The 26413-nt window shown below is 44.7% G+C and overlaps 1 protein-coding gene across 2 annotated transcripts in view; it reads right to left on the bottom strand.

Annotated features, from left to right (window-relative positions):
* Positions 1–26413, bottom strand: part of LOC105690321 (sodium channel protein 60E) — a 65186-nt gene that overhangs the window by 9062 nt on the left and 29711 nt on the right. For both annotated transcript variants that reach the window (XM_025746652.2, XM_048654089.1), the window contains exons 2-20: positions 22731–22939; positions 17716–17936; positions 12002–12182; positions 10504–10581; positions 10150–10291; positions 9832–9966; positions 8693–8907; positions 7558–8060; positions 6593–6681; positions 5049–6409; positions 4654–4969; positions 3513–3629; positions 3180–3341; positions 2773–3069; positions 2135–2289; positions 1504–1990; positions 1098–1417; positions 637–996; positions 178–558 (exon numbers count right to left, since the gene is read on the bottom strand). In XM_025746652.2, coding sequence (XP_025602437.2) covers positions 178–558; positions 637–996; positions 1098–1417; positions 1504–1990; positions 2135–2289; positions 2773–3069; positions 3180–3341; positions 3513–3629; positions 4654–4969; positions 5049–6409; positions 6593–6681; positions 7558–8060; positions 8693–8907; positions 9832–9966; positions 10150–10291; positions 10504–10581; positions 12002–12182; positions 17716–17936; positions 22731–22792 — 5582 coding nt within the window. In that variant the 5' untranslated portion in view covers positions 22793–22939. The remainder of the gene's footprint in view (positions 1–177; positions 559–636; positions 997–1097; positions 1418–1503; positions 1991–2134; positions 2290–2772; positions 3070–3179; positions 3342–3512; positions 3630–4653; positions 4970–5048; positions 6410–6592; positions 6682–7557; positions 8061–8692; positions 8908–9831; positions 9967–10149; positions 10292–10503; positions 10582–12001; positions 12183–17715; positions 17937–22730; positions 22940–26413) is intronic.

Here is a 26413-nt window from a genome sequence, read left to right on the forward strand (position 1 = left end):
TTTTTTTTTTCAAACGTTACAAGTGTACCGAAAAATCACAACATCAGCGTAGAATCTGCTCGGCATTTTCAGGCGACGACAAACAGATCAAGCAACCGATTGGGTATCACGGAAAGGTCGGGTCACGGACAAGGTCGGACAATCGGCTGACGGTCCGTTCAACTGCGAATTACCAACCTGACAGCGGCGTGCGATTCCGATCCGGAACCGGAACTGGAGGCGGCAGAAGGTTGCTCGGTGGTAGGCGAGGGGCGGGACACAGTCAGGGCAGGGGGCTGCAGGTCATCGTGGGTCCCGGCGGCGCCGGAGAGTAGCAGCAGAGGTAGGTTTGGAAATAGCCAGGCAGAAGCTGTCCCGAGCTCGCTGATATCGCTGGCGTCGCTGGCCCGAGAGGACTTGCGACTGCTGGCCCGGCTGCCTCGGTGCACGTGCAGCAGGGCCGACAGCTTCCCTCCCCATCCACCCCCGCCCCTACCTTCGCTACCTCCCCCCCCAGGACTCGATGTCTGCGTCTGGGAATCCACCTCGTGGGCGATGCGTTCGCGTTCCTTTTTCATCCTGCGGGACGAAGAGGATAGAGAAGAGGTGAGAGAATTGCGGTGCGGAGGGACGTTACGTTGCGGAGGATATATTCACCTGACGTATTCACGGAAGGTGTGCTGTATCAGCCTGGCCGCCTTGTCCTGTCTCTTCCATATCCTCGTGGAAGACACGATCTCGAGTTCCTTTCTCGTGGGGAACTGTTTTTTGAACTTGACGTCCATCTGCTCCTGCAACTTTCTGAAATCTTCCGATTCCTCCACGTGCCCGAGGACGTGCTTGACGAGCGCATGCAGGATGTCCAGACAATGGATCTTGTTACCCTTCGCAATGGGAAGATTAAAGCTCACCAACGCTACTACATTGGGCTTTGATATTCCCAGCGGTGGGTCTAGACTCGCGATAAAATCGCTCAGCTGCGAAAAACGGATGAACTGTGTCGCGTGCGGATCGTATCTGGCGAAAGAAAAAAATAATAATAAAAACGAATGAAGACAATCGGGAACCGGACAAAGTACAACCCACGTGAATATCGCGCGAGCTAATCGCCCACTCACTTCGACCATCTGATGTAGAACATTTCCAAGTCATCCTCAACTATACCGATCTCCTCCTCTTGGTGCGCTTGATTGAAGTTCTCGAGTATTATGGCGATGTACATGTTGATGACGATCATGTAACTGATTATTATGAACGAGGTGAAGTAGGTGATCGCCAAAAGAGGATATCCGCAGTCGCCGTTCGATTGTCGGCTATTCGGCGTTGGGTCGCAGTCGGGTGGTTGGACCATCAGAGACTCGAGGATGTCATTCCATCCAGCTGACGTCATCAAGCGAAACAGCAGCTGCATGCTTCGCCCAAAAGTCTCGAAATTTACCTGTAATGTAAACGGGACGACGGGTGTGAGTCGCACGAGTGTGCGAATCCTGACGTTGAACCGAACGTGGTGAAGATTGAGCTCACCATATCATCCAACGCGCCCTGTTTTCTGACGTGGCCGAAGACCGACATGCCGATAATCGCGTAAATGAACGTTATCAGGGCTAAAAGTGCGCCGATGTTGAATAGCGCCGGCAGACTGACGACCAACGCGAACAATAATTTTCTTATTCCTTTAGCAGCTTTAATGAGTCGTAAGATCCTTCCGATTCTGAACACCCTCACGACTCGCAGGAGCGTCGGGGACACGGGGAAGTCCATCATGATATCTTCCATTAGGATACCGAGAATCGACGCCAACACTAATAAAAAGTCAAAGAGGTTCCACGGAACCGTGAAATAATGATATCGCAGTCCGATGATTTTAACGATAGCTTCTAATCCGAAGACCGTCGTGAAAAATGCGTTCGATACTTCGAGCACGAAAAATACCGCGTGCGGTTGGCTGTAGTGTTCGATTCCCATGGACAGCATATTCAGAAATATCAATACGAAAATCGCTATTTCGAATCTGGAAAATGAAAGAGAAAAAGAGATGGAGGTCAAAAATGCGATCGTCGAGAGCCGTAGTCTCCTGTTCTTCTCCTTTTCGCCCTCCTGTTCTTATCTTTCCCCCCCCCTCCCCATATTGATTTTTCACCATCGTTATAATTACCTTCTAGAGTTGGAGAGGTCGTAGAACATCGCGAGAAATTGATTCATCGGTCGCTTAATAACTTTTTGTGGCTTTTTGCGACCGAGTTTTTTCATGGCAGTGTAGTAGTGCTTCTGACTTTCGGTCAGAAACATTTCTAGCACTCCACCTTCGTACTGAAAATAAAAAAATAAATAAATGTACTTTTCTATCTTTCGAAGACGTTTGCGAGGTTCCGAGAACTCGGTCCTCACGGGGACACGAGCATCTTTCAACGTTCGCCTTTGATGAACGCTCTTATCAAGAGCCTCGTTTATCGTCTCCATTGAATTATGACCAGTATTCGTGAGATTATTTCAAGGAGAAAATACTTCACGGATATTATTGGAAATAAGAAAGCGATAGAGACGGAGAAAAAAGAATCTTTGGTAGGGACGCACATCAAGAGGCGCAACTTTGAAAGATTAACGAGAACAACGTCGAAGGTCGACGATGCGAAGCGTGTAGAATTTCAGTGGTCCATATAGCAAATGAACGTGCGATGTGAAGTATGAAAGCATTTTTGTAGAACGGTCAGCGACCGAGTGGTAGGAAGAAGAAGAAGAAGAAGATGAAGATGTTGAGCGTTGCAACTGATCGCCAACATCGCCGCAGCTCACCTTCTTTTTGAGCATGTTGAAGTTGTCTATAATAACTCCGATGAAGAGATTGAGCGTGAAGAACGAGCCGCAGACGATAAAAACGACGAAATAAAGGTACGCGGACAAATTTGCCTCCCTCATGGGCTGGAGGTCGACGCCTCTGGCGTCGACTGCGTCTTCCATCACTTCCATCCAACCTTCGAATGTGGCGACTTGAAACAATGCCAGGTAGGCGATTCCCACGTGGTCGAACGTTATCTTACTATTTTCCCATGAGTAATTGAGATTCAAGCAGTCTTGTTTCGTATTCACTAACTAAAATGGAAATCAATCGTTCTCGTTACTTTTATCGTCGAGCGATTATTTGTTTTTTCACACCCATGCGTAAGGGGGATGAAATAGGGCGATTCGCGTCGTTCACTCACCGATAGATTTTGCAATAGTTCTCCGTTGTCGTCGATGCATTTGAAGAATTTACCGCCGAAAAATTGCACCCCCATTATTGAGAAAATTAGCCAGAACACGAGACAGACGAGGAGCACGTTGAAAATACTAGGTATTGCGTACATCAACGCGTTCACTACGATCTAAGGAACAAATGGGAAATAACAAGCGTTTGCATTATTATCCGTTATCGGCCGATAGTAATGGGGGGGGGGGGGGGGGGTGAAAGTAGATACGATATTCTCCATTGGTGCATAGAAATAATAAAAAAAATATAGAGGCAACGTAATCTGCAGGGTGCAACAAACACGTACCCTCATGCCTTGCCATCTTGAGATTGCTCTCAATGGCCTGAGTGCCCTGAGAGTCCTCAACGAGCGCAGCACCTTCAGATTTTCATTCTCCTCTATCAAAAGACTAAAGATGGATACCTGTCGAAGGGTTAAAACTGTCATAATATGCCCGTTGTTACGAATTATGATTTTACCGAACGTACGTGGCATCGCATTATGCACTTTTACCATGAAAAAAGAAGACATCCTATATATTTCTTTCAAAGTAAACATTGGTATGAACTCGTCCCGAATATATCACTGGGAAAAAGATTGCAAGTAGCGATTGTTTCCATTTTTTCAGGATCTGATTTCAGGATCTGTTTTCCTTTATACTTGATGGAATCAATTATTGACTCGAAATCATCGTACATGTCATTACGATGCGTTGCCACTTTTTTGCGTTAAGCTATACATTCTTATGAAATGAATTCTTATCGTAAAATTAACGCATTCTTACGACACGTTTTATACAATACGTTATGCAACATCAAACACATCGTGCCCCGCAACAACGTGGGTGATTGTAGAAAAAAATCAATATAATTCTCTGAGGATTGGTAATCGAGGAAAATTGTTTGATTCGATGTCGGAGATGCGCGGGATGAAGGGAGGAGAATATCTCTACGCGCAATATTTTCCTAGCGAGTTATTCGGACGTATACATATATGTATACGTACGTACGTAGCTAACTTGCAATAAAACAAACTCGTGCTGGAAAGAAATAAAATGAAAAATGTTGAAACGAAAGAAGAAATTGCATGACAAGGATGACGCCTAGGGATATAACGTATACAACGCACGTACCTGGGTCCATGAGGCGACACATAAAACATAGAAAAAACACGGAAACAACATTCAAAGATTTACCAGACCTAATAACAAATGCCATATATAACACCCGTAACTGGACAGACGTTTAACAATATCCGTTAGGCAATAATAATAATCATAATAATACATAACGAACAGCTCGTGATGACACACGCCATGTGTATATGATTCAAATATATGATGATCGCTATTCAAAACCCATGCCACAGCGATATGCGGTCTATTTGTAGTCAAATGAAAACGAAGAACTGACGAATAAAAATGGAAATAGATGACACTCTTACTTACGAAAACGATGATAAAATCCAAGATTGTCCAGAAACTTGTAAAGTATTTACAAAATCCGAGAGCCAGCCATTTTAAAATCATTTCGATACTGAACAGAGCACAGAATCCCAAATTCGTCCAGTACAATATCTTTTTTAAAAAGGGATTATCGTCCAGGTATATGTCCTCGAAGCAAAGGGTGATGGAAGATGCGAATATCAGGACTAAGACCATCCATTCGAAAGCGGGGGTGTCTACCACCGACAAAACGGCCGTTCTAACCCGGACCCACTTGCCGCCGAGATCGGTCGCGATGCAACGGTCGATACAGGAACATCTGATGGAAAAGTTCAATGTCATTTCCGCCGTTCTACTTTTGGGAGAAAATTTTCGGCAGCCGAACCGCCGACACCTACTTCTGATAACAATGCTGAGGAAAACAGTCCTGCGGTGTTTTCGCTTGTTTGTTTCTACCAAAGCCGGGGAACGAGCCCATCCCGTCGATATACCTCCCCTTGCTGTCCCTTCTTCCCCCTACGGTCAATTCGTCCACGTAGCTGACCAACGCGTGCCACGGCCTCTTCTCGGAAGTTTCGTCCATCCGCACGGCCGCGTCCTTCTCGGGGAGCATGGCAACTTCTTCGTCGGGTTTGCCGGAGTCCTTGTTAAGAACTTCTAATTCTATGCTTTCCTCTTGGTTGGTTTCGTTGCTATCCCCCTTGTCTTCGGGCTTCTTGTTTTCCCTCACAGTTTCCTGACTGCTTTGACTGTAAGTCGTTACGGTGGCTTGGCGGTACATCGGATCATAACTAAAAACTGGTTGGTTCAAACTCTCCTGGTAAGATCGATTGTAGATGTTTTCCTTGGGTAAGCTTAACACCGTCTCCTGAATGGCGTATTTCTCCTTGTCCGACTTGTCCATAACTTCTCGAACGATTTGTTCCAGCCTCGTGTTTTTCTCGTTCTCGGAATTTTCTCGACGGTATTTCTTCTTTCTGACGATCGACCGTATCCTGTCGAAGGATCTGGCCAGCTTCGAGTCCTCGCCGACTTCCTCCTTCTTCTGTTTCAGCTCCTCGGAATTGAAACTGTTGAGCAACAAGGCCAAGAAGAGGTTGAGGACCATGAAATTGCCCATGACCAAGGCTGGCAGGAATATCGCGAAGCATGTTTCGGGACCCTCGTCCTTTTCCGCTCTCATGCAATCCCATAACGGTTCTATCCACTCGCCGCACAGTATTCGGAAGATCATCATGAACGAGTGAAAGAAGTCGTTGAAATTCCATCTGGGCACCGGATCCGGATAAAACTTGTCCAATGTGTAATCCTTGCTGAACAGCTGCATACCGATCACGGCGAATATGTATATAACTATGACGAGTACGAAGGTCAGGTTAGCCAGGGCGCCGATAGTCGAGATAATAATACTGAGCAGCACTTTCATCGTTGTCCAAGATTGCGCGAGTTTAAGTACCCTCAATAATCTGAGCCCTCTGATTACCGACAAACCGTCGACCAGTTCGAATGTCAGATCGATCAGGGACGCGGAGACGATTATCAGGTCGAATATGTTCCATCCATTGTTGAAGAAGTCTTTACTGAGAGCCAGAAGTTTCAGGAAACATTCGAACGTGAATATACTCGTGAACACTTTGTTACCGATGTTCAAAGCTTGCCTTATATTTTCACTCATCCCGTGGTGTTCCATAGCTAGAAATCCCGTGTTCAAAACGATGCATAACGTTATCGTCAGCTCGAACAGTGGATCTCTCACCACCTGGCGGAAAGAAGATCGTTACTTTTTTCTTCATATTGAAGCAGGTAAAACGAGAAAATTGATCGGCAACATTTTCCTTCCAAGATTACAACGAGAGGAGAAGAGAAAAAAAAAACACTTAAAAAATAGATCTTTGAAACTCAGATGAAGGAATAAGTTTATAGCTACACGATAGCTAGCTACCTTATAAAGGCAGTTCTGAAACCTCAGCCACCCGTCGTAGTCGACGCAACACTGAATGCATCGGTCGCAATTTCTGTCTGGAAGATCATCTGGAAAAAAAAATCGTTACTTCTTCTAAATTCTTGTAGAGGGGCGAGCGCAAGTGGCTGAAAAAATTGTACGGAAATCCTTTGCAGCCGGACTAGAATCTCACTGGGTATATTCTCGACGAACGACTCCACCGTACAGGCCGATCAACCGCAGTAGTGCAGCTCAACGTCAGACGCGACCCACCGGTCGGAATAGGATTACATCGCTTTGCACTGAACGACGCGACGCGACGGTTCACGTATATCGAGCCACTCGACGTATCCCGAAATTCCGCACCCTCATGTATTATTTCTGGGATGACGCGAGTGCTCTTTGAACGAACTCGCTCGCTATCCCAGAGCTAGCTCGTCTCATTTACTCGTTAATAGAGATAACGGAGAAACGGATGAACAAAAAATCACCACTCTCTTTTCAGCGGGTACTCGAAAACGAGTATGATTTTTTGTTTTTCACTTTCATCTACCGCGGTAATAAACGGTTCTCGATTACAACTCGAAAAAGCAACCAGCAGTTTGTCGGAAAACTTGAATAGACTCGGATAATTTTCCCGGAATGTGGTAACCGTTAAAATGGGATCAAAACGTCGAATCAGTTCGTACGGGCACCCTATCGTTACCGCGGCTCACCTATATCTATACAAGTGTACGTCTTGGGGCAAAGTTCTCGAGTTCGAGAGGGGGGTTGGTTAATTCGAACGGAAGTAACTACCCTGACGGGTACGAGTTTAAACGGTTACTACCGCAACCGTGTAGTTCGAATCTACCGACGGTTAGCGAAATGCGTCCGTACAACATTTTCCGCCGTCCTTGGCTCACCGGTGTCCAATTGAAGTAGTACAATCGAACGAAAGAAGGCGAAGCGTAGCGACAACGTACCTAAAACAACGATGTGAGACAAGTAGTCGGGAGGCAGGGTGTACATATTGTGCTTTTTCGTCTTTATTCCGTTGCATTTGAGGACCCTTATCTCTCTGTTGGTCGTACGGACGGCGACGGTGACCGGCTGTGTGACGGACGGTTGTTGGGGGGGCTGCTGCTGTTGACGATGCTTCTCGTTGTCCGGGCGACACCTTTGCTCGACGGCTAGCCGTTCCTGCCGATCGACCCGGTGCTCCCTGCGCTCGTGTTCCTCGGCCGAGGTGACGTCGTCGCCGTCGTGGTCGCCCTCGTGGTCGTCCACCACTCCGGAATCGTCCAGTGACGATTGCTGGTTGCTGTTGTTACTCGCCTGCCGGGAATGCAACATACCCCTGTGCGGGGCCAGACGGTGGACGATTCCCGGGTCGACGGGACGCGTCGCGGCGACTACCTGCAGCGGGAGATGAGACGGCCGAACACTCGAGTGCCGAGGACTCGGACTCGGGCTCGGCGTCACTGACCTGTGGAGGAAAATTCGAGCGGTTTTTTTTTTTCTTCCCCTCGGCTCTTTTGTCGGACTCGAGCATTGTTTCGTGAAAATTTTTTGTCCGCGCGAGTACGAGGGGAGCGGAAGGCGCGTCTTCGGCGGTACCGTGGAAAATTTGAGAAGGCGCGCTACGAATCTCGTCTCGCGAGGTGGTTTGTACCGCGTTGTATACGGAGACCGCACGGACCGCGGAAACAAGTAACTGGAACGGACTCCGGGTTTGTATTATAATTTATAAGTCGCCTTAAATCATATTTGACCCGCTAACTGAAACTTACTAATGAATTCGCTGGAACCGAGACCCTCGACGCGCCGCTCCGTAGAGCTCGAAACTTTGAAAATCTACGATGAAATAAACTACCGCTAACAAACTCCATTAACGCTGCATTCGAATCAATTATGTAAAATATCATTTCACGTACACCCGCCGTTTGGCTGCTGCGAATGTATCGGCGTTAAAAGTTACGCGCTCACAGTACGAATATTAGTTTTCATTTGTAGCTCGGCCGAAGGTATCTGAATTAAAATTTGCACACGCCGATGATTCGAACGAATCGATTGAAATAAATCGGTGATGTGAAAACGACGAATGTTTTTTACACAAACCTGCTGCGTGTACCGCCGTTTTTCTCCTGGCCCGCCGAACTCCTACCGCGTTTTCTTCTCCTCGTTTTTTTCCTGGTGTAACTGCTCAGTAGAACTCCTTTTCGGGCGTCAATTTTCTTCTGTTTGTCCTTCGTGAGGGTCTTGATGTTGATCTTTGTCGGGTCGAAACTAAACGTCGAGTCCTCACGGTGGTCGGTCAGGTCCTTCCTCCGTTCCTGGAGGAGCAGCGGAAAAATAAGGGAAACGAAAAGGGGAAAAAAAAATAGAGAAAAGACATTTTATTAAATGCGAGTCCATAGAGGAAATTGTTATTTTTCCCTTTTCCCACCGGTGTGCCCTTGTCCATTTCATATCTCATCGGTAGAAACAAAGGTACCCGATCTACAAAAGTTCAAAGGATCATCGTCGCGCGAAAGTCCTACGGACTACGAGATTCGATGAAAAATTATACCGTTCGAGATGAAGAAAGCGGAATTATACGAAGAGGATAGAACTGGGAGGGGTGGAGGTCTCTGCTGACTGGAGATGCTTCGGTCGATAAATGCTGATTCGTTCGCGAACTTCGGATATCTGTACATCGATAAAACACGCGACGACGGTCCTATACATTTATCCTTTCCATATACTTTACGGAGGCTATTTCGGAGTGGCGAAATTCGAGTGTCCGACGGAGCGGAGATGAAAGGGTTGTCACCGTATACGAGGACCTGAAACTTCCCACAACCCCGAGGACACTTTTCGACGAGAATTCCAGCGTGGTAAGCAAGGCCGATGGATCGCTATCGAGTTCAGACGCCATTGTGGCCTTCCTCCGTCGACGTCTACGCTGATTACCGAAATCTGATTAACGCCGAGCCACCACCCCTAGCTGCAGCTGTAAATTTTCCAACCGCGAAATGTTTTTTTTTTTTTCTTTTTTCCCGGTCGAGAATATTTTATTCCTGACCGACGGATTTTTTTCCTCTCCCGTTCGGTAGAGGGAAAGGACTTTTTTTCGAACGAAGCCTCGTAACGATCAGCGACGCCGACGACGCGACGGGAATGTAATTTTATCCGGTATTAACAGGAGCTGCGGGAGGCTACGAGGCGAAACTCCAGGTAAATTGGGAATAATTATTCATAATTTAAAGGGCTTATACCTCGTTCGTGATCTCGGCCTCTTCTTCGTAGCTCAATGCCACCACAGCGAGCATCAGGTTGATGAGGTAAAACGATCCGAAGAACACGACCACCGTGAAGAACGAGACGCTGATAGGTCCGCACGCCGACAATACCTGTTCAGTTGGTTTTGTTTGTTTTTTTTTTTTTTTCGGTTTTTTGGTTTTTTTATTTCAAAAATTCCGTCGTTAATTTTCACCGTTAAAATTTCAATACACCTTCTACCTACATTCGTGAACCGCGACGGTTTCGCGATCGGTGAAAACATTGAAAAGTAAAAATTATTATCGCGTTCAAACCTTGTTATAGACATCCTCCCAGTAGTCGAGAGTTATCAGTTGAAAGGTGGTCAGCATCGACCACAGAAAGTTGTCGAAATTCGTGTAACCGTGATTGGGATTCGGTCCGACGCACAGGCACGTGTAACTCTCATTGCAGTGTCTGGAATAAGGATTAATTTGCATGGTTGCTTCACGTCCATTCTCGCTGCGCGAATAGACGAATCGAAGCTCATAAAACTAATTCATCAAGTTTCGTATCAGGTGCGAGAGATTGATGCAACTGTAATTTCGCGTAGCACCTACGTGTTAGCGATGGAACAACTTATCTTGAAAGTTTGACTTTGGCATTAATTGAATTATATATAGACCAACCTGGCGCCGGTTACGTTGCCGCAGATGATGGGCTCCTCCGCTTCGTTGAAGGCCCAGTTGGAGGAGTTCCAGTTCCACCTGTTGGCGATAAAAACGGAAGAACAAGTTCTTCAGTTATACTTTCGGAATAGCTGTGAATCCGAGAGGGGTATTACTTCCGACTCGATCTTTTATCTTCTGCCGCTTAGTTTTTTTTCTCTCCTATTTTCCCTTATTTCTTTTATTTATTTTTTTTTTCGCGCCGTCGCTCGGATTCCTCCCCCAACGCACGCTACGCAGACAACCGAGTTCACTTCGCCAAGGCGGCGAAATCGATCAACCCCAAGATCTACGACTCAACGGCTATCAGGCTCTGGAGAATATACATATATGGAAACTCGAGTCGCGGACGAACGAACATTTTCGAATCGACGATCGACCGACGACTCGGTTGCATAACACGCTTTAGCGAATCGCAGACGTTGACGGGTTATTTGATTAATTGCGTAAAGGACCTCTGAGAGTTCTTTTGAGCGTTTAATCGCGTGACTCGTGTAAACAAACCCGTAGGACCTGTCCGATTTATCTTTGTGTGAAAAACCGGGGGGGGGGGGGGGAAATAATTATTATCGGGACTATATATTAACGGCGGTGGTGTATCAAAAGCCGCCGCAGCTTTGGCAGCGATTTCTCAGTTCGTATCCGACGGGTGCCGGAAATTTGATGAGATTTTCCATCGGGATAAGGAATGTATACCGCATCGACGACGGGGTGCCCCGGAGAGCGCGAGGGATGACGACGTGGATCTTCCGCCCCCCCGATAATAATTGCCCTCTTCGCGGGACCGCGCTCGCCTGAATTTATTTTCAACCCGTCGCCCGTCCCGTCGTGACTTCCGGTCCCCCGGCGGGCCGTGAGGTGGTTCCCTCGAGGTGTCGTCGTCGAGTGCGGGCGGGAGCTACGCGACTACCGAAGGAACCGGCGCGGGCGTATCGTAAATTATTCATAACTGGAACTAGCCGCGGTCTTACCGCATCGGGCGTTAAGCTACCACCTTAGCTCTACCGCTCCACGTTATATCGTACGCCACGTACAAGGCGATTAATCTGGCGCGGGATTTCTGTGAAAAATTATCGGCTCTCGCCGCCCGTTTGCCAGCGATGAAAATATCACGGGCCGCCGAAAGGGTCCTTAAATAATTAGGCGCAGTTAACCTCGCGATCCCTGTATACAGCTCCCTTTTGTTTGCTCGACGAACCTCCGCGTCGACGTTTCCCTTTCATTTTTCCTACCCGGGAAGAATAATGACCTTCGACCGCATGAATATACAATAACGGCGGGTGCGAAGTGTACCCTGTTCATACGACGGACAGGGAAATTGCCACGCTTATCTCGCGGGGAGACGTCGGCGAATTATTCGTACCGCCGAAATTCAATGGGACCGACGCAGAAAGAAATTCGGTTCCTTTTTTTTATTATCAATCTGGCGGAGTCGTCGTCTTTTTTGCATGATACTTACTCGTACCAGTCCACTTGAGTGTCGTTTGGATCCTGCTGTCTGACGCACTTGTTCCTCAATTCGCCCATGTAAACTTGAAGGGCGAAGAGGGCGAAGACCATTAAACAAAATATGGTCAACGTCATGACCTCGGCGAGCTGCTTGAAGCTGTGCAGCAACGCGTTGATGATGGTCTTCAGACCTGGAAGGCGAGAACGATTGCCCGTGAATAATAAATGCGAACGAGAATCCGCACAAAGACGTTGTCTTGTGAATTTTTTCGTTCGGCAATTACCGACGCTTTGTTAATAAAAAAAATTTCGAACACTCGGAAACAAAGGGACGGAGCTAATTATTATCCCCGTAGCCGGAAGGGGAGGCTTAACGCACATCGCGAGCAGGGGTACGCACGCGTACGTTGGGTACACTGCACGCCTGAGTTTTTTAATTTCCACCGAAAACTTTTTACTCCGTGTTAGCGCTAGTAGCTGGGCAAAAATTATCATCGTCGTCGTTATTATTGTTATTATTATCACAATTATAATTTTTTCACTTTTAAAACTATTAATATTAATTACAAATAACCACAAGCCACGCGGCGCGGCTACCACGTGAGAAAAGTTTTGAAACCCAAACTTTGTATTTGTACGCCGAGAGTTGGTTTTAAATTTTAACACGAGGTTTCTACCCTGATATTTTGGCGAACGCGGGTGTGCAATTAAGTAACATAATGGTTATAAAAATTGCAGCGAAACTTATTCAAAGTGTCGTCGTACGCTTTGGGTGTACATGAGTTTGAACGCGCGGAACGCCACGGAAATTCCAGGGGTCGAAAGTAGTTTTCGGTTTTGAGGGGTGCCGCGTCGTTTCGGATCGACGAAATGAAAAGACGAATTCCGTCGTCGCCGTGTTCGCGAGTACGGCGAAAAGCACGGTGAAAGAAAAAAAAAATAATAATAACGAATAAAACAATTAAATAAATAAGCAAAGCCTGGAACAGCTGTTGTGTCTGCGGCATGAAAAAGTATTTACGCGGCTCATGCTCCAGTTATTTTTCTTACGCTTCTTCTCCTCCCCTCTCGACACGAAGAAGAACCTCGAGATCCCCGTTGACCCGCAATTCTCAGCGAAATTGAATTGTAAATAAGACATCCGCGCGAATTCATCCCCCCTCTCAGTTCGCACGGCGTACATGAAAAATAAAGTCGGATAGGTGTACGTACGTACGTACGTACGTACCGGGGTAACACGGACTGCAACTTCTCGCGTTACAAAATGGAGGCAAAAATTCTCGGCGTAGGTATACCTGTAGCTGTCCCACCTACCGTTGTAATACACACGATGCACGATTCTCCGGTATTTTCATCGCGAAGAACTCCGCGGCGATCAATATTTCAACGTTTCATATCGGCCGAGCAAATAATAATCGCCTCTCCTTGTCTCTCCGGTCTGCAAAGTTTTTTCCCTCATTTTCATTTTCATTTTCATCTTTGCGATACTCCGCGTTGTCCGCACGCCCAAAATGAAATTCGATCTTAGCGTAGGGAGAGTCGATTTCTCTCCGCGGCGTCGCGAAAAAAATCGTATTCGTTCGGTTCGTACGGCGTAGCGCGCGTGCGGTCGTAATTTCGCGAGTCGTACGCGACTCGACGTGGGACGTGCCCCGAAAAAAATATCCTCGGTACCGCAGAGATGAAAAAAAATGGAAGATGCGAGGTATCGGAGAAAGACGAAAGAGAAAGCAGCGCGGGTAGGAGCGAAGAACCCACTCGGAAGGACAATGGAGAATACAAGCGGAACACTCGACGTTCGATTTCGCGAGCGTCTTAACCGGCGCTGAATGAATGCCCTCTAACGATGCCGTTCAAGAGAAGGGAATCAAACCGACGAGGGAAGAGGGGGGAAAAAGCCGAGGGGAGAAGGAGAGATACGAGTGGCGAGGAGCGAGGGTAAAGGGGTGGTTCGAGGGGACGGCGAACGGAGGGAAGAGGCTACCCCCGACACCCGCCGTACGAATGTACCGGTGACTAGGTCAATAGCACAGCATCCCCGCTCGGTGCAATTCTCTCGCACCCCCGCCGACCCCCACCGACCCCCACCGACCCCCCTTTCGTTTCCAGTTTCTCATCGCTCTCGCGAGTCTGAATTCATTCGCGGCTCCTAGTTTCAGAGACCCGTTAAAGCGAAGATAGGCGACAGCCGGGTAGCAGGTACTGTTATAGACGGGGGGAGGAGGTAAGCGACCATGTGGGGTAGGGGAGAGAAAGATGGACAAAAATTGGGGAAAGGTAAAAGATGCAAAGAAAGCTGGATAACGACATCGAGGAGTACGAAATTCTCACCTATCCTGCTCCCGGGCAAACAACCGAAATTCTTCGGGGTACACGGGAAGAAAAAACCACCCTACGATAGTTTCCAACCTTTCGACTCGTTCGTCGATCGACGTCTTCCCTCTCCGCGAATGACTCGGTATAAATAAATATATACGTTTTTCCGCGAACATTTTGATCCGATTTTCGTTGTTCATCTCCGCTGCAGTAATTTTCATCCCTGTATACTCTCAAAGGCATCTCGTAGGAGTATTGTATCATCGTTATTATTCGAATCCTTTTTATCCTCAATAGTGTTTCTTTGTCGCGGGGGGGTCACCTTACTTTGTCGTTTTTTCATTTAATTTTAATTTCAATTTCTCCTTTTTTGTTTCTCGTTTCTGCCGGGGATGATCAGAGAGAAAGAGAGAGAGAGAGAGAGAGAGAGAGAGAGAGCGGGCGGTCGAGTGTGCGAAAACAAGGGTCATCGACCCCAACTTTGAGGTCGTAGTAAGTCGTAGTGGTGAGTGGTCGTTCCGTAGCACACGAGCACACTAGACACACGTACTACCCGCGTACATAGGTATACTACGTGGATACTTACGCAAGCTCGCTTTATGTTACTTTTAGTTACACTTTCAGAGGGACTCTTTTGCACGGTGCGATTGTTTCCTCCCTACGCGTGTGAAGGCGAGCCTCGTCTCTGTACGTACGTAGGTAGCGAATGGTCACATCGACGACACACCCACCCCGCTTTGAATTCGTCGTCTCTCTTATGCCGTACCAGTTCTGAAGAATTCTCGTTCACGTACGAACGGTACGTCGATAAAAACACCCCTGCACCGATGAAGCTGCAAAATCCTCCCCCTCTCGGAATATCATAAAACGGAACACGGAAGCTCGTCCCCGCGGTGCAACGTGAATGTTTTGATTTTTGATCCGAGAGTCCGAACGCGCTCGAGGATCGTCCGAGGGAAATATTTGAAAATTTGTGCAACGCGTGGCATCTCGATTGACAGGGGGTGAGCTGCGGGGAGGGGGGTAATGCGATTACGGAGTCGGGGCTACGTGACCGCGAAATTTCAATAGTCGCCGAAGAACGGCGATCGTTCGGAGCGGCAGCAGGCAGCTTCACGCGGAGAGGACATCGAACGAATGTTGGTTCGCCGTTGTGAGCCTACTACCTACGTTCGCGACCTTAAACTGACGTAATTTATTTAACGCGAGCCCATAACCGGGGTCTGCGGAATATAGAGGAGCGGAGTAGCGCACGGCACCGCCGATGTTATATACACCTTATACACCGGCCCCCTTAATAATCCTTAATTAATTAACGGCTAGAAGGAATATTCGCGCTGTACGGAATATGTACACGTATACGTATGTACAGCTAGGTAAGAGTGCGGCTGCAACGGGAAAGAAAGAGAGGGCAGTTTTACGAGCTAAGTTTTCTCGTAAAAATTAAAATATATTTACCTCGACTTCGCTGTATCTGCGGGGCTTATTATATACACCGCGGGTGAATTGTACGCGTATAACCGCGAGGGTTGATAATAATCGACTTCAGCTGTTACTGCACGCGTGATACATAATTTCCCCCCAGATTTTCGTTACCCTTCGTTTTCTATTCTTCGCATTTTGTATTCGAGTATGTACGTACAACGTCATCGTACGGAATTACGCCTACGACGAACCGATCGTTATTTTTCCACATACCTCGATTACCAGATTTTCACTTCGCCTGATGTACACCCACGTGCAGGATACGCTGCGTAAAACTACGAGAAATTATCAATGTACGGCCACTCTTCGTTTCCCCACCGAATATCGTAAGCAATAGAAAAGTTTTCGCACCTATCGACGCCCTGCCGAAAACGTTTCGCCCAATCTTACGTCCGATACGTAAAATTCGGCTCTTTTTTTCTCCCGTACATCGAAATATTTGGCCACGATATTCAGGCTTCGAATTGCTCGAAATCGCGTGCAAACACACCACACGCGGTATTGGTCAGCGGTCCGCGGTCGCGCGTCAATAATTTCATCCGAAAAATTGCTCCTGGTTTTACCTGCGGCCGAGATAAAATTCCGGGCATTCGAATCCGAATTATCGCCATGAGAAGCGATCTGCTACGCACACACACGTCTACAAATATCGCGTATCCTAATTATAAGCGAATTCAAATTTCGGATCGAATTACAATTTACTCGCATTGGAATATTCATTGAAATATAACAAAAAAAAAAAAAAGAAAAAGAAAGGAAGGAAAATGAATTCACTTTGCTATAGTTTAGCTGGTATTATACCCTACTAGAATTCGCGATCCCACCCATTATTTGGCCATTAGCGGCCGTCGTATTTTCCTTTAGTTTCCTCGCGACCAGTCGAGCTACCGGCGGGTACAGAATGGCGGAGCGGCTAATCAAGTTTGTTGTAAAACTTGCGAACACGCAACGCAAAAAAAATTTTCGACCGGTGCGGCGAGAAAAAAAAATTTGTACGCAACGGACCGCGGAGCGACAATTTTCCTCATTTATTCTCGCCACTGATCGAAATTTTCAGGTCTTCGCGGCCTTTTACGGCACAGCCGAAACTCGCAATCAACCAAGCAAACAGTACCGCGTACGGATCGTACGATCCGTAGGGTATAGTAGGTACGTGCATTACAATGGCTTTGAATTCGTCGCGATCCGAGGCGGAAAAGAGTTGAAATCAGTCGGGATTAAGCGGCGAGATTTCAGTGAGACACCGACAATCAGCTTCCATCTGGCGAACGTCAGGGAATCCAAGCGTTGTACAAAATCCATTATGACATCTCCTTTCGGTAGGAAAACTACCACGACAATCGTCGTTTATTCCGCAAAGCAGACCTGGGAGCGAATTATAATGAGCCCGGGATTTGTACGAAACTACCGAATTTACGGAGCGTTATGCGGGGCGCGAAATTCGTCGCGATCGACGTAAGATGGGGAAAATTTTCCTCTCTCTCCAAGGATCGATGGGATTTAAAATAAATTAGGTAGCTTTTAATATGGATACGTAGCCGAAGCTTTCGCTGAGAGAATTAGGTGGTGCATTTCGCTTCGCTCGTTCACCGCGGATTTATATATTCACTCCCGATAAAAACTATCGATCTTCCCATATATTTTTCAAGCGTTAGCACGAAAGTGGCAGGGGTACGGGCTGGCCGGTAGATGCAACGAAAATTTTTGTCGATCGTTAGAAATCACAGGGGTGACGATAATTTAGCGAAGTTATAAAAAATTTATCCGATATAATCCGAGTCACGTTTACATCACCCCTAATACAGGGTGTATACGCGGGGCTAACGAGCGGTTATATATTTACGTGTTTTTTTTTTTTTTTTTTTTTCTTTTCTTTTTTTCTCTTCGCTTCCACTCGAAATATAGAAGCAATGCGTTACTCACCGGGCATGATGGAAACCGTCTTTAACGCCCTGAGCACCCTGAACGTTCTCAACCCCGCGAGGTTTCCAACCTCCATTCCGATGGTTGCGTAACCGCTGGTGATTACTAAAAAATCCAGCCAGTTCCACGGATTTCTCAGGTATGTGTATTTGTTCAATATGAAACCCTTAGCGATCGATTTGATCACCATTTCACCCGTGTAAATCGCCAAGAAGATATACCTGAATAACAGAAAATAAATGATTTATATATCGGCACGATTTATCTCCTCCGTATCAGATGGTTAATGCACACAGGTATACATATATATATATATATGCGTACGTAATATACACCCACATAATCGATTTTTCAAAGATCAAATGTATTTCTCACATACATTCGTCGTACGTCTGACGTATACCTATGTAGATGTATACGTGTGTACTCGGTACCAGCGTGCCGTAAGTTATCTAACGTAAGGTATATTGGCCGTCGGGATATTTTATACCTCTGAAAATCGGGTTATTTGAAAGCGCATCGCGATTCCGCTGCCGCGGTGCACGTGTGAAACGTTACATTTTTTAAACTAAAAATGAGGAACAGCGTCACGGCGTAACCGTAAAACTTAAATAGAGAAAAAAAAAACAAAGAGAACGAAAAGAAAAAAAGTTAACAAAAAAAAAAAAAAAAAATAGATAAAGTTAATTGCAGTACGGGGGTATTTATTTATCGTCCCTCCCACGAGCCTTGTGGGTGTGGTACCGCCACCGCAAATCATTTTACATACAAAGCGCACTGCGAAAAGAAAATATACAGAGTATCCCACTTGAAATAACGCGTTCGAATGTTTGGCGGAAATTGACAGGGAAATCAGTTCGGTGGACCGAAGGAAGTTCCAACGGTGGGCTAAATTCGGAAAAAAGGAGGGAAACGATTTGGAAAATTTATAAAAATTGGCTCGATCGTTTCCACGTACATTTACGCACTGCGTTATTTCAATTCCAACACACCGTGTGCGTGTTAAAAAAAAAAAAAAAAAAAAAAAAAAACGCCAGCCCGCCGCCAGGCAATTTTTGAGGCCTGTTCTCGTTTGCCTGTGAAATATGGCGAGCGTTGCAGCGATCGGGGGAAAGAGGGAAAGAAGTGCAAGGGCGAAGCGCGAGGGCGGTTCGAGTAGGGGTTGCAGCGACGCGGAGACCACCACGGAGGGCGTTGATGCGATCGTCGGTGATACGCCGCCGCTGATATATCTCCATTTCGTACACACACACACAAGTGCGGCACAAAGTGTAGTAAAAAGTTGGTCGCATAGCCGCCGTCGCTGTTCATGATCGTGCGGAGTGCTGTGCGAGAGAAGTAAAGAAAAAAAAAAAGAAAAAACGAGCGAGCGAGATGCGAGTTGGGGGGAAGAAAGAGAGTTAGAAAAATTGGAATATAGCGTGCGTTGAATATCGGGTGAAATTTTTTCGAGATAAGCCCACCGGCGCTTAGCGACCCTCCGCCGCGATACCTCGGGTGGTTTTTTTTCTCGCTCTTTTTTCTTTTTACTCTCGTACTCTCGTACATCGCGGAGGATTAGGATAGGGAAAAAAAATTGGAAAATCTCGACTTCGCCTACCGAACGATTTTATCTCCGTGTAATTCACCGAAAATTATCCACACCGCACGCGCGCGCGGACACATTTCGCAGGGAATCGAAACTCTCCTTCCGCCCTTACCGCGGATTTGACAATCGCGTCGCATTCGCGTACCAGCTGGAGCTCGACTTGTTTTCGCCGTGCGAAAATAACTTCTTCGCGAGAGTGCCGCAGGATGAACGGTCTTTGCAACAGGTATTATAGGTGAAAAGGAAAAAAACTCGACCGACAATCCAACGTTAAATTATACATAGACCCTCGTGTCGCGTCCCCGATCGTTAACTCCTCGAGGAATTCTATACCCGATGGGGTCTTTAAATTTTCTCACACCGAGGAACCGCGCTGCACTGGAAGAGTTGTCGACGTGGCTACGTGTTGGTATATGATAGGTGAAACGGGCGACGCTTCGGTCCGCGCTATCTTGAACCGTGACGGAGAATTTCCCCTTTAAATACCCTGCAGTTTCGCGATCGTGAAACGCGTACGTATACTCGGCTATTTTTTTTTTGCTTTTCTTTTCTTTTTTCTCTTTTTTTTTTCCTTTTTTTTTCTTTTTTGTCACACGACTCGTGACACTTCATACGTGGGATTTTGAGATAACCGGATGTACGAAAAAATGGAGACTAGAGAATTTTGTTACAATATTTACAGAATATCGCAGAACCGGCACCGCACGTAAGACGAATTTTTGGCGAACTTTATCGGGTCGGAATCCGTAACGTCATCGCGCGGATAATTCAGCCGATAAAGTAACCCCGAATTTTCTTCCTTTTTTCCCCGTGTCAAATTACACAATATTTCACTCGGCTTGTATTACACGCGATCTACATCCTAAAAAACGCGACTTGCGATTAAAAGAAAAATGAAAATTAAAAAAAATTCCTTGTTACGCCGTGTACAAAATCGTCGTTACTTCGAAAAATTCAACGGACAAATTTACGCGTAGTACTTTATTACCTCGCCTTCTTGCGATTCGAATTAATCGTCATCTTTCCCTCATCGCTTCCTTAAATTCTGCGAACGGGGGGGTGCGCCACCCCCAAGGGTGCGCGGCGGTTACGAGATCAAACGTACGTCGTACGATGTACGTAAAAGGTGGGCGAAGGATTACAAGAGATTTGCCGTAATACATCAAAACTGCCGTGTAGAACCCGAGGCAAAATATTGTAAAACAGGTTCAACTCCCCCGGGAACACCGGGACGACTAACGCGGTTACATTATTATTACCTCACATTTTACACGATATTTATATTACATGAGGAGAATAAATTGGCCGACTAACTGAATTACACCCCGTGAGAAGTGCAGCTACATCCGATACTGTCGTCGCGGCATCCTTGGCGAGTGCTCTCGAAATTAATTTTCGACTTTACGGACGTGTAACGACGATATTTTTTCCACGCACTTTTCCCTCGGCGATGTAACGCTGTAGGTCGCGCCTCCGTCCGTTCACGGGCGAGCGATTTATTATACGCCCCTCGTGTCGTCCACTTTCTTCGTCGCAATAAGCCGAGCGGAAGGTACGACTTTCGTTAAATGAAGCGGAACGAGATGAGCCCCGATCGAGGCGATCGGCGCACCTAATCTATGTTCACGGGTGATCGGAGCGAGGCGTCTCGATATAGGTCGATAGTTCCCTTTTTCCTCCGCTGGTATTTAATCCGAGAAACCCGTTGCCGGGATCGCGAGTTACGCGAGATTGCTCGAAATCGGAGCTTCTCCTTGTCCGAACGAGCGAGCGAATGCGGGGAAAAATCGCGCCGCTAGAAACTAGATTTTCGTAGGTATGGAAGAGAGCGAGTCGGACCCGCGAAGGTTGATGTTCCACGGCCGCGGTACGGCTAACAGAAATCAATCCTTATAAATATTTCACCGGACACATCCTTCTCGAAATCCCTCGCGGATTCGTGCAGTCTGAACCGTACAATACCACCTCCGTTAGTGGATGCCTCTACGAGAAAATCATTCGCCTCGATCCTGCACGGAGATTGATTCGTAGTAAAACGTTGTTAAAATTTTGAAAAGTTCCCTTTCCGAATTCACCAAGGGTTTCGAGCCGCGTTTCGCACGGGGCGATAATGAGTAACGAGTTGGGGTTGGTTATCGGAGTCGCGTGAATTTCTCGGGTATATAAGTCGGGGCGTTGGATTATTTTGCAATTTCCTTTTCCTGTTAATAGCCAGACCGGAAATTGGAGCGGCCCGGCGATTGTCGCGTCGCCAAGAAATATTCGTTTCGTTTATTTTTTTCCCATCTATTTATTCGTATTTTTGTTTTCCCCTTTTTTTCTCTTCATTCCAGTCGAGGATATAATATACAGTTCGCCGCGGTCTCGGTCCGCAGTCCCAACGACTCTTGGCCGCGCGGGTTGCCCCTTTATAAAAATTGATCGCTTCGGGGCAGAAGCACAAATGTCACGCAAATCCACCCCGAACTGAGCCGTGGTTTGCGATAAGAATCGCGGTATAATACGTATACACACGCGCACTCTATAAAACTGGACATCGCGACGACTGTATACCCGACCACCCCCACCTAATATGTCCTCACGGAATTCTTTATACCACCGCGATGGTCAGATTTTTCCAACTTTCACTTCCTCTTATTAAAATACACTCGGTATAATTTGTGCGACTATAACTCCGCCACCGCGTTCTCGCATCAACTCATCAAATTAAAACTGACGATGATGATATGAACAGTGATAATCATCAAACGCCGGAATATTGAGATTATTTTCAACGTTTCAACCGGAAATTAAATGGCGAATGATTTTTCATAAAGTCTCGATAACGCGTCCGTGCATGGATTTTTTTCTTAGTTTAGTTTTTTTTTTTTTTTATAAAAAATGCCCCGGTGGTGATTTTTCCGAGTTCCATGGGGCATGTGGGTGTATGGAATGCGACGGATTCTCGGTGTAAGATGCCCTAGGGAATCATCGCGAAGTTACCGGTGGTGGTGGTGGTGGTGTAGAATTTTCTCGGAGAGTGAAGAAATCTGGAGGAGCGAGATAGAGGCATTCGTGAATTTTTAAAGAGCGAGGAAAAAAAACTGTTCACCGCTTCCGGCGGGGCGTGGGGTGTGGGTGAAATTTGGTTAAAAACTTGAGGGTTTTCTGGCGTTGCGGAGTCGTATCCAAGAACAACGGTGGGTAGAGTTAGGTAGGTCGGACATTTACCAATTCAGATTTCTTCTAGATTATAAAAGAACGAGTTTACCTCGGGGCGGCGGAGCAAAGAGCGAGTAAGCGTACGGTGAACGTAGAGAGAGAAAGGAAGTTAGCTAGGTGCCGTTGAAAAGCTCCCGAACTTCGCGGTGTTATGCCCCGTGTACTTAAAAGTAACTTCTACGTATAAACGAGGTTTTAGAAATGAAAGAATTAACGTTATACTCACTCGGCTTCCTCCACGGTCTCAGTCATGGCCAGGAAGACGCAGTTTAGGAGAATTGTGGCCATGACAACGTAATCGAAGTACTGATTCGTACTCAGGAAGATACAGCACCGTCTCACGCGGTTCCAGGGCGAAAAAAAGAACCAACTATTCGTCGCCGTGAACCTATGAATGTAATTCTTGCGAAACCTTTTGGACACCACGCAGAACGTCTGAAACATTTGATAAGAGAGAAAATCAAAGGAAAGGAAACGACCGAAAACAGATATCATTCGCCACAATCCCATTAAAATGAGACAAGCAATCATTCGTCGTTCAAAGTTTTGTCCCATAATTCTTACTCAATTTCATGTTATTATATTTCACACGCATGTTGAGAGTGCTTTTTCTGTGAACCTACGAATTTTTCACATCGAGATATCTCAATTTTTCTGATCCATAGAGTGAAAAATATGTGATAACTCAATCAGTTTAATAAAGAGATCAATTTGACATCCGGATTAGGATTCCTGAAATTGAGATACATAAAAATAGCATAGCAAACCCGAAAAAAAATGTTGATTTTTGAGCGAAAAATGAATCATTGTTTTAATTGGGTTTAATATGCTTTTCTTACGTATTTTGACCTCAGGAATCCGAATCTGGAAAAAAAAATAGATCTATTTCTGAAATTGACCGAATTATCGCCAATTTTCAGCTTTTTGGGGTCAAAAAAAAAAATTGATTTTTTAATCTATCTTGCTGTAATTTGAGCTCAGGAATCCGAATCTGGAAAAAAAATGGGTCCATCTTCAAAAATGACCAAGTTATCCTCATTTTTTCGCATTTTTTGGTACAAATTTGAGGATATCTCGAAGGGAAAAAATCGTAGCTCAATTTGGCTTACGGATTCGTGTTCCTGAGGTCAAAATACATAAGAAAAGTGCTATACGATCAATTTCAAAAAATAAAAAATTTTGGTCAAAAATTTTTATTATTAAAAATTGATCGTATGCCACTTTTTTTACGTATTTTGACCTCAGGAACACGAATCCGTTGTTCAAATTGAGCTCCGATTTTTTCCCTCCGAGATATCTCACTTTTCTGCTCGAAATTAAAAATTGGCGATAACTCGATCAATTTTATAGATAGATCAATTTGACTTCCAGATTTGGATTCCTGAGATCAAATTACATAAGAATAGCATATAAAATCCAAATAAAAAAGAAGTTGATTTTTGACCTAAAAATTAAAAAAACGTCGAGGGTTCAAACCCCTTCGGGGAATTCTCAAATTTTGGAAATTTTTTTTTATTCTTCAAAATTGATCGAATGACACTTTTCTAATGTATTTTGACCTCAGGAACACGAATCCGTTGTTCAAATTGAGCTCCGATTTTTTCCCTCCGAGATATCTCACTTTTCTGCTCGAAATTAAAAATTGGCGATAACTCGATCAATTTTATAGATAGATCAATTTGACTTCCAGATTTGGATTCCTGAGATCAAATTACATAAGAATAGCATATAAAATCCAAATAAAAAAGAAGTTGATTTTTGACCTAAAAATTAAAAAAACGTCGAGGGTTCAAACCCCTTCGGGGAATTCTCAAATTTTGGAAATTTTTTTTTATTCTTCAAAATTGATCGAATGACACTTTTCTAATGTATTTTGACCTCAGGAACACGAATCCGTTGTTCAAATTGAGCTCCGATTTTTTCCCTCCGAGATATCTCACTTTTCTGCTCGAAATTAAAAATTGGCGATAACTCGATCAATTTTATAGATAGATCAATTTGACTTCCAGATTTGGATTCCTGAGATCAAATTACATAAGAATAGCATATAAAATCCAAATAAAAAAGAAGTTGATTTTTGACCTAAAAATTAAAAAAACGTCGAGGGTTCAAACCCCTTCGGGGAATTCTCAAATTTTGGAAATTTTTTTTTATTCTTCAAAATTGATCGAATGACACTTTTCTAATGTATTTTGACCTCAGGAACACGAATCCGTTGTTCAAATTGAGCTCCGATTTTTTCCCTCCGAGATATCTCACTTTTCTGCTCGAAATTAAAAATTGGCGATAACTCGATCAATTTTATAGATAGATCAATTTGACTTCCAGATTTGGATTCCTGAGATCAAATTACATAAGAATAGCATATAAAATCCAAATAAAAAAGAAGTTGATTTTTGACCTAAAAATTAAAAAAACGTCGAGGGTTCAAACCCCTTCGGGGAATTCTCAAATTTTGGAAATTTTTTTTTATTCTTCAAAATTGATCGAATGACACTTTTCTAATGTATTTTGACCTCAGGAACACGAATCCGTTGTTCAAATTGAGCTCCGATTTTTTCCCTCCGAGATATCTCTTTTTTCTGCTCGAAATTAAAAATTGGCGATAACTCGATCAATTTTATAGATAGATCAATTTGACTTCCAGATTTGGATTCCTGAGATCAAATTACATAAGAATAGCATATAAAATCCAAATAAAAAAGAAGTTGATTTTTGACCTAAAAATTAAAAAAACGTCGAGGGTTCAAACCCCTTCGGGGAATTCTCAAATTTTGGAAATTTTTTTTTATTCTTCAAAATTGATCGAATGACACTTTTCTAATGTATTTTGACCTCAGGAACACGAATCCGTTGTTCAAATTGAGCTCCGATTTTTTCCCTCCGAGATATCTCACTTTTCTGCTCGAAATTAAAAATTGGCGATAACTCGATCAATTTTATAGATAGATCAATTTGACTTCCAGATTTGGATTCCTGAGATCAAATTACATAAGAATAGCATATGAAATCCAAATAAAAAAGGAGTTGATTTTTGACCTAAAAATTAAAAAAACGTCGAGGGTTCAAACCCCTTCGGGGAATTCTCAAATTTTGGAAATTTTTTTTTATTCTTCAAAATTGATCGAATGACACTTTTCTAATGTATTTTGACCTCAGGAACACGAATCCGTTGTTCAAATTGAGCTCCGATTCTTTCCCTTCGAGATATCTCACTTTTCTGCTCGAAATTAAAAATTGGCGATAACTCGATCAATTTTATAGATAGATCAATTTGACTTCCAGATTTGGATTCCTGAGATCAAATTACATAAGAATAGCATATAAAATCCAAATAAAAAAGGAGTTGATTTTTGACCTAAAAATTAAAAAAACGTCGAGGGTTCAAACCCCTTCGGGGAATTCTCAAATTTTGGAAATTTTTTTTTATTCTTCAAAATTGATCGAATGACACTTTTCTAATGTATTTTGACCTCAGGAACACGAATCCGTTGTTCAAATTGAGCTCCGATTTTTTCCCTCCGAGATATCTCACTTTTCTGCTCGAAATTAAAAATTGGCGATAACTCGATCAATTTTATAGATAGATCAATTTGACTTCCAGATTTGGATTCCTGAGATCAAATTACATAAGAATAGCATATAAAATCCAAATAAAAAAGAAGTTGATTTTTGACCTAAAAATTAAAAAAACGTCGAGGGTTCAAACCCCTTCGGGGAATTCTCAAATTTTGGAAATTTTTTTTTATTCTTCAAAATTGATCGAATGACACTTTTCTAATGTATTTTGACCTCAGGAACACGAATCCGTTGTTCAAATTGAGCTCCGATTTTTTCCCTCCGAGATATCTCACTTTTCTGCTCGAAATTAAAAATTGGCGATAACTCGATCAATTTTATAGATAGATC

The sequence above is a fragment of the Athalia rosae genome, chromosome 4 (assembly GCF_917208135.1).
Source record: "Athalia rosae chromosome 4, iyAthRosa1.1, whole genome shotgun sequence".
NCBI lineage: Eukaryota > Metazoa > Arthropoda > Insecta > Hymenoptera > Athaliidae > Athalia > Athalia rosae.